At 44.8% G+C, this 17,118-nt stretch overlaps 1 protein-coding gene across 6 annotated transcripts in view; it reads right to left on the bottom strand.

The window, feature by feature from the left end:
* Positions 1-6,297, bottom strand: part of LOC129827316 (transcriptional regulator ATRX-like) — a 117,612-nt gene extending 111,315 nt beyond the window's left edge. For 5 of the 6 annotated variants that reach the window (XM_055888049.1, XM_055888051.1, XM_055888053.1 and 2 more), the window contains exon 1: positions 6,125-6,297. In XM_055888049.1, the coding sequence (XP_055744024.1) occupies positions 6,125-6,140 (16 nt within the window). In that variant the 5' untranslated portion in view covers positions 6,141-6,297. Of the gene's footprint in view, positions 1-6,120 lie in introns of all 6 variants that reach the window. The other variant, XM_055888050.1, reaches the window with a different exon arrangement.
* Positions 6,298-17,118: the final 10,821 nt, after the last annotated feature.

The raw sequence follows: 17,118 nt of genomic DNA, 5'->3' as shown, positions 1-17,118 counted from the left end.
TACCAGTACTGAGTCAATGAGTAACCTGACTATATACACAGAGTACCAGTACTGAGTCAATGAGTAACCTGACTATATACACAGAGTACCAGTACTGAGTCAATGAGTAACTAGACTATATACACAGAGTACCAGTACTGAGTCAATGAGTAACCTGACTATATACACAGAGTACCAGTACTGAGTCAATGAGTAACTAGACTATATACACAGAGTACCAGTACTGAGTCAATGAGTAACCTGACTAAATACACAGAGTACCAGTACTGAGTCAATGAGTAACCTGACTATATACACAGAGTACCAGTACTGAGTCAATGAGTAACCTGACTATATACACAGAGTACCAGTACTGAGTCAATGAGTAACCTGACCAAATACACAGAGTACCAGTACTGAGTCAATGAGTAACCTGACCAAATACACAGAGTACCAGTACTGAGTCAATGAGTAACCTGACCAAATACACAGAGTACCAGTACTGAGTCAATGAGTAACCTGACTATATACACAGAGTACCAGTACTGAGTCAATGAGTAACCTGACTATATACACAGAGTACCAGTACTGAGTCAATGAGTAACCTGACTATATACACAGAGTACCAGTACTGAGTCAATGAGTAACCTGACTATATACACAGAGTACCAGTACTGAGTCAATGAGTAACCTGACTATATACACAGAGTACCAGTACTGAGTCAATGAGTAACCTGACTATATACACAGAGTACCAGTACTGAGTCAATGAGTAACCTGACTATATACACAGAGTACCAGTACTGAGTCAATGAGTAACCTGACTATATACACAGAGTACCAGTACTGAGTCAATGAGTAACCTGGATATATACACAGAGTACCAGTACTGAGTCAATGAGTAACCTGACTATATACACAGAGTACCAGTACTGAGTCAATGAGTAACCTGACTATATACACAGAGTACCAGTACTGAGTCAATGAGTAACCTGACTATATACACAGAGTACCAGTACTGAGTCAATGAGTAACCTGGCTATATACACAGAATACCAGTACTGAGTCAATGAGTAACCTGACTATATACACAGAGTACCAGTACTGAGTCAATGAGTAACCTGACTATATACACAGAGTACCAGTACTGAGTCAATGAGTAACCTGACTAAATACACAGAGTACCAGTACTGAGTCAATGAGTAACCTGACTATATACACAGAGTACCAGTACTGAGTCAATGAGTAACCTGACTATATACACAGAGTACCAGTACTGAGTCAATGAGTAACCTGGCTATATACACATTGTACCAGTACTGAGTCAATGAGTAACCTGACTAAATACACAGAGTACCAGTACTGAGTCAATGAGTAACCTGACTATATACACAGAGTACCAGTACTGAGTCAATGAGTAACCTGACTATATACACAGAGTACCAGTACTGAGTCAATGAGTAACCTGACTATATACACAGAGTACCAGTACTGAGTCAATGAGTAACCTGACTATATACACAGAGTAACAGTACTGAGTCAATGAGTAACCTGACTATATACACAGAGTACCAGTACTGAGTCAATGAGTAACCTGGATATATACACAGAGTACCAGTACTGAGTCAATGAGTAAACTGGATATATACACAGAGTACCAGTACTGAGTCAATGAGTAACCTGGCTATATACACAGAGTACCAGTACTGAGTCAATGAGTAACTAGACTAAATACACAGAGTACCAGTACTGAGTCAATGAGTAACCTGACTTATTACACAGAGTACCAGTACTGAGTCAATGAGTAACCTGACTAAATACACAGAGTACCAGTACTGAGTCAATGAGTAACTAGACTATATACACAGAGTACCAGTACTGAGTCAATGAGTAACCTGACTATATACACAGAGTACCAGTACTGAGTCAATGAGTAACCTGACTAAATACACAGAGTACCAGTACTGAGTCAATGAGTAACTAGACTATATACACAGAGTACCAGTACTGAGTCAATGAGTAACCTGACTATATACACAGAGTACCAGTACTGAGTCAATGAGTAACCTGACTATATACACAGAGTACCAGTACTGAGTCAATGAGTAACTAGACTAAATACACAGAGTACCAGTACTGAGTCAATGAGTAACCTGACTATATACACAGAGTACCAGTACTGAGTCAATGAGTAACCTGACTAAATACACAGAGTACCAGTACTGAGTCAATGAGTAACCTGACTATATACACAGAGTACCAGTACTGAGTCAATAAGTAACCTGACTATATACACAGAGTACCAGTACTGAGTCAATGAGTAACCTGACTATATACACAGAGTACCAGTACTGAGTCAATGAGTAACCTGACTATATACACAGAGTACCAGTACTGAGTCAATGAGTAACCTGGCTATATACACAGAGTACCAGTACTGAGTCAATGAGTAACCTGACTATATACACAGAGTACCAGTACTGAGTCAATGAGTAACCTGACTATATACACAGAGTACCAGTACTGAGTCAATGAGTAACCTGACTAAATACACAGAGTACCAGTACTGAGTCAATGAGTAACCTGACTATATACACAGAGTACCAGTACTGAGTCAATGAGTAACCTAACTATATACACAGAGTACCAGTACTGAGTCAATGAGTAACCTGGCTATATACACATTGTACCAGTACTGAGTCAATGAGTAACCTGACTAAATACACAGAGTACCAGTACTGAGTCAATGAGTAACCTGACTATATACACAGAGTACCAGTACTGAGTCAATGAGTAACCTGACTATATACACAGAGTACCAGTACTGAGTCAATGAGTAACCTGACTATATACACAGAGTACCAGTACTGAGTCAATGAGTAACCTGACTATATACACAGAGTAACAGTACTGAGTCAATGAGTAACCTGACTATATACACAGAGTACCAGTACTGAGTCAATGAGTAACCTGGATATATACACAGAGTACCAGTACTGAGTCAATGAGTAAACTGGATATATACACAGAGTACCAGTACTGAGTCAATGAGTAACCTGGCTATATACACAGAGTACCAGTACTGAGTCAATGAGTAACTAGACTAAATACACAGAGTACCAGTACTGAGTCAATGAGTAACCTGACTTATTACACAGAGTACCAGTACTGAGTCAATGAGTAACCTGACTAAATACACAGAGTACCAGTACTGAGTCAATGAGTAACTAGACTATATACACAGAGTACCAGTACTGAGTCAATGAGTAACCTGACTATATACACAGAGTACCAGTACTGAGTCAATGAGTAACCTGACTAAATACACAGAGTACCAGTACTGAGTCAATGAGTAACTAGACTATATACACAGAGTACCAGTACTGAGTCAATGAGTAACCTGACTATATACACAGAGTACCAGTACTGAGTCAATGAGTAACCTGACTATATACACAGAGTACCAGTACTGAGTCAATGAGTAACTAGACTAAATACACAGAGTACCAGTACTGAGTCAATGAGTAACCTGACTATATACACAGAGTACCAGTACTGAGTCAATGAGTAACCTGACTAAATACACAGAGTACCAGTACTGAGTCAATGAGTAACCTGACTATATACACAGAGTACCAGTACTGAGTCAATAAGTAACCTGACTATATACACAGAGTACCAGTACTGAGTCAATGAGTAACCTGACTATATACACAGAGTACCAGTACTGAGTCAATGAGTAACCTGACTATATACACAGAGTACCAGTACTGAGTCAATAAGTAACCTGACCAAATACACAGAGTACCAGTACTGAGTCAATGAGTATCAGGTAATTGAGATTTATATATTGTACCTTTAACTAGACAAGTCAGTTAAGAACAAATTCTTATTTTCAATGACGGCCGGACGACACTGTGCTAATTGTGCGCCGCCCTATGGGACTCCTGATCACAGCCCGGGATCGAACATGGGTCTGTAGTGACGCCTCTAGCGCTGCACTGCAGTGCCTTATATGCTGACCATGCGACGCGAGTAGTGCAAAATATATTTACATGTTATTCAATCATTGCACCCACACTACTCCTGGTTAGGCGCTGAAATAGAACCAAGTTCTGTTTGTGAAGCATGACGTGCTGCAAATCCCACCTCTCCCATCACCTCATTGGTTTTTGGGAGCATTGAAAGATGAACTGAGGTCCACACTCCAGTCCAGCTGGTAGTGGTAAAGCACCTTACAGTTGGTTGCCAACCACCATATAAAAGTTCAAAGAAGAACCCTGATGGAGGAGAGATGACTAGAAATGAAATTGGTTTACCCTTTTATGTGAGGATTCATTGTCAGAGTAGAGGACCTTGTGCATTTCAGGTAAAATAACAACCCAATGTTTATATCCCTGGACAAATTAGCTAGCAACAGCAAGCTAGCTAGATTTCCATAAATGTTTAATGCTTTTCGACCTGTCCCCAAATTATTATGTTTGGTTCAGAGTTAGTTTTGATATTTCAACCTGCATGTCCTGATCCCCTCTGGTGTGGGGGGACAACATCAACATGCGGACGATGTCTCATGCGGAAGCGCATGTTAGACCGCTGCACCACTCAGGATCCCAAAACAGAACAATAAAGTGACTGATGAACAGTAGCCTACGTGATTTTTTTAACTATTCGTATTATTACTAAAGCCAGCTAATGTCAGGTCACTATTTGAGCTAAAAATGCAGTTACAACAGCTCGTCGTAAAGAAAAAAGCCCCGTGTGTGAGCTACCTAAAGGTTTAACTCCAGCCATTATCTAGCCATGTTTATTGACATTCTGCGTCATCATAGGCGCGATGTGATTCTGTTGAGCATCCCCAGAATGCATCGGTTTCCTGTCTGGCGCGAATAAACTAACTAACATGGACCGTGTCTGCTACAATGGATGTTTTCTGACATGCACAGAGTACACAGAAATCAGGCGAGCTGGAAAAAAACGTAATACAAAAACAGGGCCTCATCCCATCAAAGGCGAACTAACTAACGGGTTGTCTGTGCACTAAGTCAGCCTGACAGCTATCAAAACCACATTTTATTTGTCACATGCACCGAATTACAACGGTTTAGACCCTTACCGCGAAATGCTTACTTACGAACCCTTAACCAACAATGCCATTTTAAGAAAATAAGACTTAAGAACATATTTACTAAATAAACCACCCCAAAAAGTTAAACAATAAAACAACAAGAACGCGGTGATATACAAGGTGTACCGGTATCGAGTCAATGTGCGGGGTACAGGTTAGTCGACGTCAACAAACATGATTTATTACACCTTTATTTAACCAGGTAGGCTAGTTGAGAACACCTTTATTTAACCAGGTAGGCTAGTTGACAACACCTTTATTTAACCAGGTAGGCTAGTTGAGAACACCTTTATTTAACCAGGTAGGCTAGTTGACAACACCTTTATTTAACCAGGTAGGCTAGTTGAGAACACCTTTATTTAACCAGGTAGGCTAGTTGAGAACAAATTCTCATTTACAACTGCGACCTGGCCAAGATAAAACTAAGCAGTGCGACACAAACAACAACATTGTTACACATGGAATAAACAAGCATACAAGTCAATAACACAATAGAAAACAGTGTGATCAAACTGTATATACAAAAATCTCACATCACTGCAGTATGTCAATATTTCAGACATCAGATTTCCGGGCAACCCTGTAATACCGTTTCATGCATGGTCCAGTGCATTCAGAGGCATGCAACGTAATGCATGCATCAGTTTATCCCCCTCGCCAGAATAAATGTCAGATCTCACATTAGTTAGCATGCTAGGTAGCTGCAGCTAGTTTATACATTCCCGGGCAAAACACAGGTGGAATTCGACCGCACACGCTGAAATGATTTGTGCTACAACGTTTACCATTTCAAAAAGACTCACTTAGTAATAGTGGTTAAGTTAGCTAGCTAGGTTATAAATCCCCCATTATAACAGCAGTAGCCTTTTTCATACTGTAGCTAGCTACGTTGGTACCATGGGAAACTGTTCCGGCTCCGCTGCGTAACACCGGTACATAGCTAGCTAACTAGCCTAGCCCAGAGCATCACTGCAAAGCTGCTAACGTTAGGCACTGCTTTGAGGAAAAGTTAATACCTACTGTACTCTTTTGTCATTTCTCGAATGACTGAGACACGTGTAGTTCTTGGGACGTCGTCCCGGAGATGCAAAACTGATAATTCTCAGTAATTTCTATTTTAGAAAAATGTTAGAATATTGAAGCAACCCTTTCAGTGGAGACAAAGCAAAGGCGCCATTTTACCGGATGGCTCGAGACGCACTAAAATGGCGCATCTAGCCCAAATCCTATCTGTTATCCTATTGGTTGTTGAGTCAGGGAATTATGGCTTTCTGATTGGCCAAATCGTTTTGAGCATTCCCATAGGTTTAGAATTTAGTGTTTTTGTGTTCCACCTCTTTGCTCTGGTTTTTATTTTTGATTCATTCACATTCTACAATGGAAATGACACATGGAAGTGCCAATATTTTCTCTGATAATCTGAGCCTTCCATAGAGGCAGGTTGCATTCTGTTCTGTCTTGCTTTCCAAACTTTATTGTGCTAGACTCTTAACTTTAGTCTATTGCGCTGCCAAACATATTCCCCACTCAGAGCCTGGCATGTTCCCTCAGGTAGGCCTACGTATTCCCCACTCAGATTCTGGCCTGTCCCCTCAGGTAGGCCTACGTATTCCCCACTCAGAGCCTGGCCTGTCCCCTCAGGTAGGTCTACGTATTCCCCACTCAGAGCCTGGCCTGTCCCCTCAGGTAGGCCTACGTATTCCCCACTCAGAGCCTGGCCTGTCCACCCAGGTAGGCCTACGTATTCCCCACTCAGAGCCTATCCTGTCCCCTCAGGTAGGCCTACGTATTCCCCACTCAGAGCCTGGCCTGTCCCCTCAGGTAGTCCTACTAAAAGTATGTTATAAAACCAGGACACACTATTATGAGGGATGCTTGGAAAGCCTAAAAACCTACTCTGGATTAGCAACCAACAACACTGAGCTCAATGTCCATTCAAAATAAAATGCATTGAGTTTGCAGAGTCTGAACTATTTTTATTGCAGATTTGAGATTCTGGCCTCCAGAGTAGTGCAGTGGTCTAAGGCACTGCATTGCAGAGCTAGAGGCGTACCTACAGACCGGGTTCAATCACAGGCTGTGTCGCAGCCGGCCGCAACTGGGAGATCCATGAAGCAGCGCCAAATGGCCCAGCGTCGTCCGGGTTATGGGAGGGTCTGGCCGGTTGGGATGTCCTTGTCCCATCGCTCTCTAGCGACTCCTTGTGGCGGACCGGGCTCATGCACGCTGACTTCGGTTGCCAGCTGTACGGTGTTTGGTGCGGCTGGCTTCCGGGTTAAGCGAGCAGTGTGTCAAGAAGCAGTGCGGCTTGGCGGGATCGTGTTTCGGAGGACGCATAGCTCTCGACCTTTGCCTCTCCCGAGTTTGTACAGGAGTTGCCGCGATGGGACTGTAACTACCAATTGGATATCACGAAATTGGGGAGAAAAAGGGGTAAAACGTACCAACAATGTTTATAAACATTAAACCAGATAGAGGGGAATAACAAATATATAAAAATCAGAGCCTGGACTTTAGTAAGGAGTTGTGTGAACTGTTATCTTTAGTAAGGAGTTGTGTGAACTGTTATCTTTAGTAAGGAGTTGTGTGAACTGTTATCTTTAGTAAGGAGTTGCGTGAACTGTTATCTTTAGTAAGGAGTTGTGTGAACTGTTATCTTTATCACAAGGTGAAGCTGATTTGGTTATCGAGGAAGCAGATGTTGACAGGCTATTAAAACTAATATCAGTCAACAAAGTCATTGGCCCAGATAACATCAACAACAATGTTCTGAATAATCCTGTGGGTGTGTTCTGTGAGCTGTCGCTCACTGAGGGAGAACGCTGTACCAGCTCAGTGGAAATCATCCATCGTCTTCCCAGTGCCCAATCAGAGCCGTCCTGCTGTCCTCAGTTATTACAGCCCTGTTGCATTAACACCTGTCATAATGAATAGTTTGAGGGCCTGGTTCTCTCCCACATGTAATGGTGATTCTTTTCTTCTCTTACAGAGGAGTGTGCTGTGGTGAACCTTTATCTTTAATAAACCTGTCTGAAGATATCTTGGACTTGTTCTTGCCGGACAGACCTGTGGTGGCTGAATCCTATCCACTGGCCCCTATATCTCTCTACTAGTGTTCCTCATGGTTCTCCCAGATCAGCCTTTAGTTTTTTCCCCAATAATAATTAGATGGATGCTTATATTTGTCCTATTTCACACATGTACCCGTGGGTATTATAATCATGTGTGAATTGGAAATTTGTTTCCCCCCCCCCCCCCAACTCTCCCATAAGACACCCGTGGAGGCTCCTAAGTCCCTCACGGACGTATAGCAGATGCACCATTGAGAACAACCTCAGGGCTCTCCAGAGGGTGTTCCGGTCAACCCAATGCATCATCTGGGTCAAGAAAATCACCAAGGACCTCAGCCACTCGAGCCACGGGGTAAGAAGATCACCAAGGACCTCAGCCACTCGAGCCACGGGGTAAGAAGATCATCAAGGACCTCAGCAACTCGAGCCACGGGGTAAGAAGATCACCAAGGACCTCAGCCACTCGAGCCACGGGGTAAGAAGATCATCAAGGACCTCAGCAACTCGAGCCACGGGGTAAGAAGATCATCAAGGACCTCAGCCACTCGAGCCACGGGGTAAGAAGATCATCAAGGACCTCAGCCACTCGAGCCACAGGGTAAGAAGATCATCAAGGACCTCAGCCACTCGAACCACGGGGTAAGAAGATCATCAAGGACCTCAGCCACTCGAGCCACGGGGTAAGAAGATCATCAAGGACCTCAGCCACTCGAGCCACGGGGTAAGAAGATCATCAAGGACCTCAGCCACTCGAGCCACGGGGTAAGAAGATCATCAAGGACCTCAGCCACTCGAGCCACGGGGTAAGAAGATCACCAAGGACCTCAGCCACTCGAGCCACGGGGTAAGAAGATCACCAAGGACCTCAGCCACTCGAGCCACGGGGTAAGAAGATCATCAAGGACCTCAGCCACTCGAGCCACAGGGCAAGAAGATCATGAAGGACCTCAGCCACTCGAGCCACGGGGCAAGAAAATCATCAAGGACCTCAGCCACTCGAGCCACGGGGTAAGAAGATCATCAAGGACCTCAGCCACTCGAGCCACGGGGTAAGAAGATCATGAAGGACCTCAGCCACTCGAGCCACGGGGTAAGAAGTACATCAAGGACCTCAGCCACTCGAGCCACGGGGTAAGAAGATCACCAAGGACCTCAGCCACTCGAGCCACGGGGTAAGAAGATCATCAAGGACCTCAGCCACTCGAGCCACGGGGTAAGAAGATCACCAAGGACCTCAGCCACTCGAGCCACGGGGTAAGAAGATCATCAAGGACCTCAGCAACTCGAGCCACGGGGTAAGAAGATCATCAAAGACCTCAGCCACTCGAGCCACGGGGTAAGAAGATCATCAAGGACCTCAGCCACTCGAGCCACAGGGTAAGAAGATCATCAAGGACCTCAGCCACTCGAGCCACGGGGTAAGAAGATCATCAAGGACCTCAGCCACTCGAGCCACGGGGTAAGAAGATCATCAAGGACCTCAGCCACTCGAGCCACGGGGTAAGAAGATCATCAAGGACCTCAGCCACTCGAGCCACAGGGCAAGAAGATCATGAAGGACCTCAGCCACTCGAGCCACGGGGCAAGAAAATCATCAAGGACCTCAGCCACTCGAGCCACGGGGTAAGAAGATCATCAAGGACCTCAGCCACTCGAGCCACGGGGTAAGAAGATCATCAAGGACCTCAGCCACTCGAGCCACGGGGTAAGAAGATCATCAAGGACCTCAGCCACTCGAGCCACGGGGTAAGAAGATCATCAAGGACCTCAGCCACTCGAGCCACGGGGTAAGAAGTACATCAAGGACCTCAGCCACTCGAGCCACGGGGTAAGAAGATCACCAAGGACCTCAGCCACTCGAGCCACGGGGTAAGAAGATCACCAAGGACCTCAGCCACTCGAGCCACGGGGTAAGAAGATCATCAAGGACCTCAGCCACTCGAGCCACGGGGTAAGAAGATCACCAAGGACCTCAGCCACTCGAGCCACGGGGTAAGAAGATCACCAAGGACCTCAGCCACTCGAGCCACGGGGTAAGAAGATCATCAAGGACCTCAGCCACTCGAGCCACAGGGCAAGAAGATCATGAAGGACCTCAGCCACTCGAGCCACGGGGCAAGAAGATCATCAAGGACCTCAGCCACTCGAGCCACGGGGTAAGAAGATCATCAAGGACCTCAGCCACTCGAGCCACGGGGTAAGAAGATCATCAAGGACCTCAGCCACTCGAGCGTCGGCCCAGTACCCTGCCCTGAACATAGTGCATCAAAGCTGGGACCGAGAGACTGAGAAACAGCTGGCCTCGGCCCAATACCCTGCCCTGAACATAGTGCATCAAAGCTGGGACCGAGAGACTGAGAAACAGCTGGCCTCGGACCAGTACCCTGCCCTGAACATAGTCACTGTTAGTCATAGTCACGTCCACCGGGCATGTGCTGACCAACTGGCAGATGTCTTCACTGACATTGTCAACATGTCCCTGATTGAGTCTGTAATACCAACATGTTTCAAGCAGACCACCATAGTCCCTTTGCCCAAGAACACTAAGGCAACCTGCCTAAATGACTACAGACCCATAGCACTCACATTCATAGCCATGAAATGCTTTGAAAGGTTTGTAATGGCTCACATTAACACCATTATCCCAGAAACACCAGAACCACTCCAATTAGCTTTTTGCCCCAACAGATCCCCAGATGATGCAATCTCAATCCCACTCCACACTGCCCTTTCCCACCTGGACTAAAATAACACCTATGTGAGAATGCTATTCATTGACTACAGCTCTGCTTTCAACGCTATAGTGCCCTCAAAGCTCATCACTAAGCTAAGGATCCGGGGACTAAACACCTCCCTCTGCAATTGGATCCTGGACTTCCTGATGGGCCGCCCCCAGGTGGTAAGAGTAGGCAACAACACATCTGCCACACTGATCTTCAACACAGGGGGCCCATCAGGGGTGTGTGCTCAGTCCCCTCCTGTACTCCCTGTTCACTCATGACTGCATGGCCAGGCACAATTCCAACACCATCGTCAAGTTTGCCGATGACACAACAGTGGTAGGCCTGATCACCAACAACGACGAGACAGCCTATAGGGAGAAGGTCAGAGACCTGGTCTTGTGGTGCCAGGACAACAACCTCTCCCTCAACGTGATCAAGACAACCAGGAGATGGTTGTGGACTACAGGAAAAGGAGGACAGATCCATTCTCATCGACGGGGCTGTAGTGGAGCAGGTTGAGAGCTTCAAGTTCCTTGGTGTCCACATCACCAACAAACTAACATGGTTCAAGCACACGAAGACAGTCGTGAAGAGGGCACGACAAAACCTATTTCCCCTTAGGAGACTGAAAAGATTTGGCGTGGATCCCCAGATCCTCAAAAGGTTCTACAGCTGCACCATCAAGAGCATCCTGACTGGTTGCGTCACTGGCGGGTATGGCAACTGCTCGGCCTCCGACCGCAAGGCACTACAGAGGGTAGTGCGTACGGCCCAGTACTGCCATCCAGGACATCTGTACCAGGTGGTGTCAAAGGAAGGCCCCAAAAATTTTCAAAGACTCCAGTCACCGAAGTCATAGACTGTTCTATCTGCTACCACACAGCAAGCTGTACAGGAGCACCAAGTCTAGGTCCAAAAGGCTCCTTAACAGCTTCTACCACCAAGCCATAAGACTGCTGAACAATTAATCAAATGAACACCAGGACCATTTACATTGACCCCCCCCCCCCCCCCCCCTTTGTGTTTACACTTCTGCTACTCGCTGTTTGTGCATATATCATCAAGCTGTCGCCCCCTAGGCCTATGCCTTATCATCAAGCTGTCCCTCCCTAGGCCTATGCCTTATCAAGCTATCCCCCTCTCTGCCTTATCATCAAGCTGTCCCCCAGGCCTATGCCTTATCAAGCTATCCCCCTCTCTGCCTTATCATCAAGCTGTCCCCCAGGCCTATGCCTTATCAAGCTATCCCCCTCTCTGCCTTATCATCAAGCTGTCCCCCCTAGGCCTACATGTACTTGTACATGTACAAATTACCTTGACTACTTACCTGTTTGTGCACACTGACTCGGTAACCTCGTTATTGTTATGTAATTGTACTCTGTTATGGAATTCTTTTCGTCTTTAGAAAAAGTCTGTAATAAAATGTGGGAAAACGCCAAGGGGTCTGAATACTTTTCCATATGCACTATATATATATATATATACAGTTGAAGTCGGAAGTTTACATACACTTAGGTTGGAGTCAATAAAACTTGTTTTTCAACCACTCCACAAATCTCTTGTAAACAAACTATAGTTTTGGCAAGTCGGTTAGGACATCTACTTTGTGGATGACACGTCATTTTTCCAACAATTGTTTACAGACAGATTATTTCACTTATAATTCACTGTATCACAATTTCAGTGGGTCAGAAGTTTACATACACTAAGTTGACTGTGCCTTTAAACAGCTTGGAAAATTCCAAAAATTTCATGGCTTTAGAAGCTTCTGATAGGCTAATTGAAATCATTTGAGTCAATTGGAGGTGTACCTGTGGATGTATTTCAAGACCTACCTTCCAACTCAGTGCCTCTTTGCATTACATCAGGGGAAAATCTAAAGAAATCAGCCAAGACCTCAGAAAAATAATTGTAGACCTCCACAAGTCTGGTTCATCCTTGGGAGCAATTTCCAAACGCCTGAAGGTACCACGTTCACCTGTACAAACAATAGTATGCAGTATAAACACCATGGGACCACGCAGCCGTCATACCGCTCAGGAAGGAGACGCATTCTGTCTCCTAGAGATGAATGTACTTTGGTGCAAAAAGTGCAAATCAATCCCAGAACAGCAGCAAAGGACCTTGTGAAGATGCTGGAGGAAACAGGTACAAACGTATTTTTATCCACAGTAAGAACGAGTCCTATATCGACATAACCTGAAAGGCTGCTCAACAAGGAAAAACCGCCATAAAAAAGCCAGACTACGGTTTGCAATGCACATGGGGACAAAGACGCACTTTTTTAGAATAAATGTCATCTGGTCTGATGAAACAAAAATGTAACTGTTTGGCCATAATGACCATGGTTATGTTTGGAGGGAAAAGGGGGAGGCTTGCAAGCCGAAGAACACCATCCCAACCGTGAATCACGGGGGTGGCAGCATCATGTTGTGGGGGTGCTTTGCTGCAGGAGGGACTGGTGCACTTCGCAAAATAGATGGCATCATGAGTCAGGAAAATTATGTGTATATATTGAAGCAACATCTCAAGACATCCGTCAGGAAGTTAAAGCTTGGTTGTAAATGGGTTTTCTAAATGGACAATGACCCCAAGCATACTTCCAAAGTTGTGGCAAAATGGCTTAAGGACAACAAAGTAAAGGTATTGGAGTGGCCATCACAAAGCCCTCAATCCTATAGAAAATTTGTGGGCAGAACTGAAGAAGTGTGTGCGAGCAAGGAGGCCTACAAACCTGACTCAGTTACACCAGCTCTGTCAGGAGGAATGGGCCAAAATTCACCCAATTTACTGAAGGAAGCTTGTGGAAGGCTACCCAAAACGTTCTACCCAAGTTGAACAATTTAAAGGCAGTGGTACCAAATACTAATTGAGTGTATGGCGAAATCCTGCACGGAGCCTTCACCGTACGCTGCCACTTTAAGAGCGCATGAGCAGTAGAAAGGAGGAAATAAAGACAGCTCGTTCAGCTCTTTGGGGAGGAGCTCTTGGGTGGCGCGACAGTTTGATTGTGTGTGCGATGCTGCAGAAGTTTTGTTTGTTTTCAGCGTATGTAGGTATAAAGTATTTAACTCAATCATCGGTGTGATCGCTCTACGTCGCGGTTGTTTTCGTTTGGGACCGCGACGGTTATGGATCCAGGGATTAGGAGCAACAGTGGTGCGAAGCTTTAACCCACAAACCAACAAACCATTGGACAGTTAGACAGTACACCGGCACGCCTGAAGACCACAGCTAAGATCTCTCTGGTTCCCTTTCTCTTTTACTCTTCCCTCCATCGTTCCAGTGTTTTTTTTTATTTTTTATTTTTTTATTTCACCTTTATTTAACCAGGTAGGCTAGTTGAGAACAAGTTCTCATTTGCAACTGCGACCTGGCCAAGATAAAGCATAGCAGTGTGAACAGACAACAACACAGAGTTACACATGGAGTAAACAATAAACAAGTCAATAACATGGTAGAAAAAAAAGAGAATCTATATATATCTATATACAATTTACCCTGCAACAGACTCTATTTTCCTAATGCACTTCCCATTTGAAGTTCATTGGAGCTGGACTATTATTGCCCTGCCAGAAGTATTTGGGTGGACATTTTAGTTAAAAGGGAGGTTGCGTTAAAGTTGTGTATTGTTATTTGAACTGTATTGAGGTGGGGTGTACTAAAGACATGTGGCCGAGAAGATTGTGGACATTTTTAAGGCCGTTGTGTCTATGAACACCCCCCACACTCATACCCTCTGCACTCCTCCACTGGAAGAGAATACAGATTACCACATTCATACCCTCTGCACTCCTCCACTGGAAGAGAATACAGATTACCACATTCATACCCTCTGCACTCCTCCACTGGAAGAGAATACAGATGACTGCAAATCCTCTGTTGATGACTGGGTTCTTTCTTGTATGAAGTTGCTGTTCAATTGCTCTGCCATTATTATTGTATGAGGTTTTCTTGGTGGGGTTACCCCTGCGCTGTGATGTGGGTTTTATAGGGTTTTATATTCTCTTCTCTCCACTGGCTATCTGGTAAACAGGCTACACTCTAGGCAGTCTCTTCTGCTGATGTGTGTATTCTCTCCACTGGCTGTCTGGTCAACAGGCTACACTCTAGACAGTCTCTTCTGCTGATGTGTGTGGGTCTGGTAGTGGTACTCTCTCTATTCTACTCTTTTCCTTTCGGCATGGTTAATACCTGCCTGGCACCCGAACAAAATCTTTCTTTACCCCTCTCTAATAAATACCGCTACAAGTTTATGTACACTTCTGACCCACTGGGAATGTGATGAAAGAAATAAAAGCTGAAACAAATCATTCTCTATACTATTATTCTGACATTTCACATTATTAAAATAAAGTGGTGATCCTAACTGACCGAAGACAGGGAACTTTTACTAGGATCAAATCAAAATCAAATGTTATTTTTTCATAAAGCTCTTAGATCAACTGATATCTCAAAATGCTGTACAGAAACCCAGCCTAAAACCCCAAACAACAAGCAATGCAGGTGTAGAAGCACGATGGCTAGGAAAAACTCCCTAGAAAGGCCAAAACCTAGGAAGAAACCTAGAGAGGAACCAGGCTATGAGGGGTGGCCAGTCCTCTTCTGGCTGTGCCGGAGATTATAACAGAACATGGCCAAGATGTTCATAAATGACCAGCAGGGTCAAATAATAATAATCACAGTAGTTGTCGAGGATGAACAGGACAGCACCTATACCACTCCTGCTGTCTCTAGAGAGTTGAAAACAGCAGGTCTGGGCCAGGTAGCACGTCCGGTGTACAGGTCAGGGTTCACCGGACGTGTCAGGAATTGTAAAAAAAAAAAAAAATCGATTTGGCTAAGGTGTATGTAAACTTCCGACTTCAACTGTGTATATACATTGCTCAAAAAAATAAAGGGAACACTTAAACAACACAATGTAACTCCAAGTCAATCACACTTCTGTGAAATCAAACTGTCCACTTAGGAAGCAACACTGATTGACATTTGTGGTCTGCTGGAGGTCATTTTGCAGGGCTCTGGCAGTGCTCCTCCTGCTCAAAGGCGGAGGTAGCGGTCCTGCTGCTGGGTTGTTGCCCTCCTACGGCCTCCTCCACGTCTCCTGATGTACTGGCCTGTCTCCTGGTAGCACCTCCATGCTCTGGACACTACGCTGACAGACACAGCAAACCTTTTTGCCACAGCTCGCATTGATGTGCCATCCTGGATGAGCTGCACTACCTGAGCCACTTGTGTGGGTTGTAGACTCCGTCTCATGCTACCACTAGAGTGAAAGCACCGCCAGCATTCAAAAGTGACCAAAACATCAGCCAGGAAGCATAGGAATGAGATGTGGTCTGTGGTCACCACCTGCAGAATCACTCCTTTATTGGGGGTGTCTTGCTAATTGCCTATAATTTCCACCTTTTGTCTATTCCATTTGCACAACAGCATGTGAAATTTATTGTCAATCAGTTTTGCTTCCTAAGTGGACAGTTTGATTTCACAGAAGTGTGATTGACTTGGAGTTACATTGTGTTGTTTAAGTGTTCCCTTTATTTTTTTGAGCAGTGTATATCTCTATATTCATATTCCGGACTCTGACAATTTTCTTTCTTTTAACTTTTCCAATTATGTGTGTATTGCAAGGTATTATTACTGCGCTGTTGGGGTTAGAAACAAGCATTTAATCTGCAAATCTGTGTATGTGACCAATAAAGTTAGATTTGATTTAGAAATCACAGCCAGGGCCTGCCATTATCAACGGCCATCTTGTAGCAGTTTGGGTTAAGTGCTTTGCTCATGGGCACATCGGCTGAATTTTCACCTTGTCGGCTCGGGGATTCAAACGAGTGACTTTTCTGTTACTAGCCCAACACTCTAGTCTAACCGCTAGGCTAAATGCCTATGACCAGGTTGATCCTAACTGGATAACTAAAAATGAATAGTTGGTCACCCATGTTGAGTACGGTCAGGGCTATACAGAGTTATATTATTTACAGAAGAGGGAAGTGAAGTATTTTGGAATGATCAGATAGAGCTTCCTGTATGAAAATAATGCACAAACAATGCACATGGCATTAGTTGTAGGAGGCCTGCTCGCCTCCCTACCACTGAGGAAGTACAGTTCCCGCTCAGCCCAGTCAAAACTGTTCGCTGCTCTGGCACCCCAATGGTGGAACAAACTCCCTCACGACGCCAGGTCAGCGGAGTCAATCACCACCTTCCGGAGACACCT

This window comes from Salvelinus fontinalis, chromosome 29, assembly GCF_029448725.1.
Source record: "Salvelinus fontinalis isolate EN_2023a chromosome 29, ASM2944872v1, whole genome shotgun sequence".
Classification (NCBI taxonomy): Eukaryota; Metazoa; Chordata; class Actinopteri; order Salmoniformes; family Salmonidae; genus Salvelinus; species Salvelinus fontinalis.
This window is presented reverse-complemented; position numbering and strand designations above follow the sequence as displayed.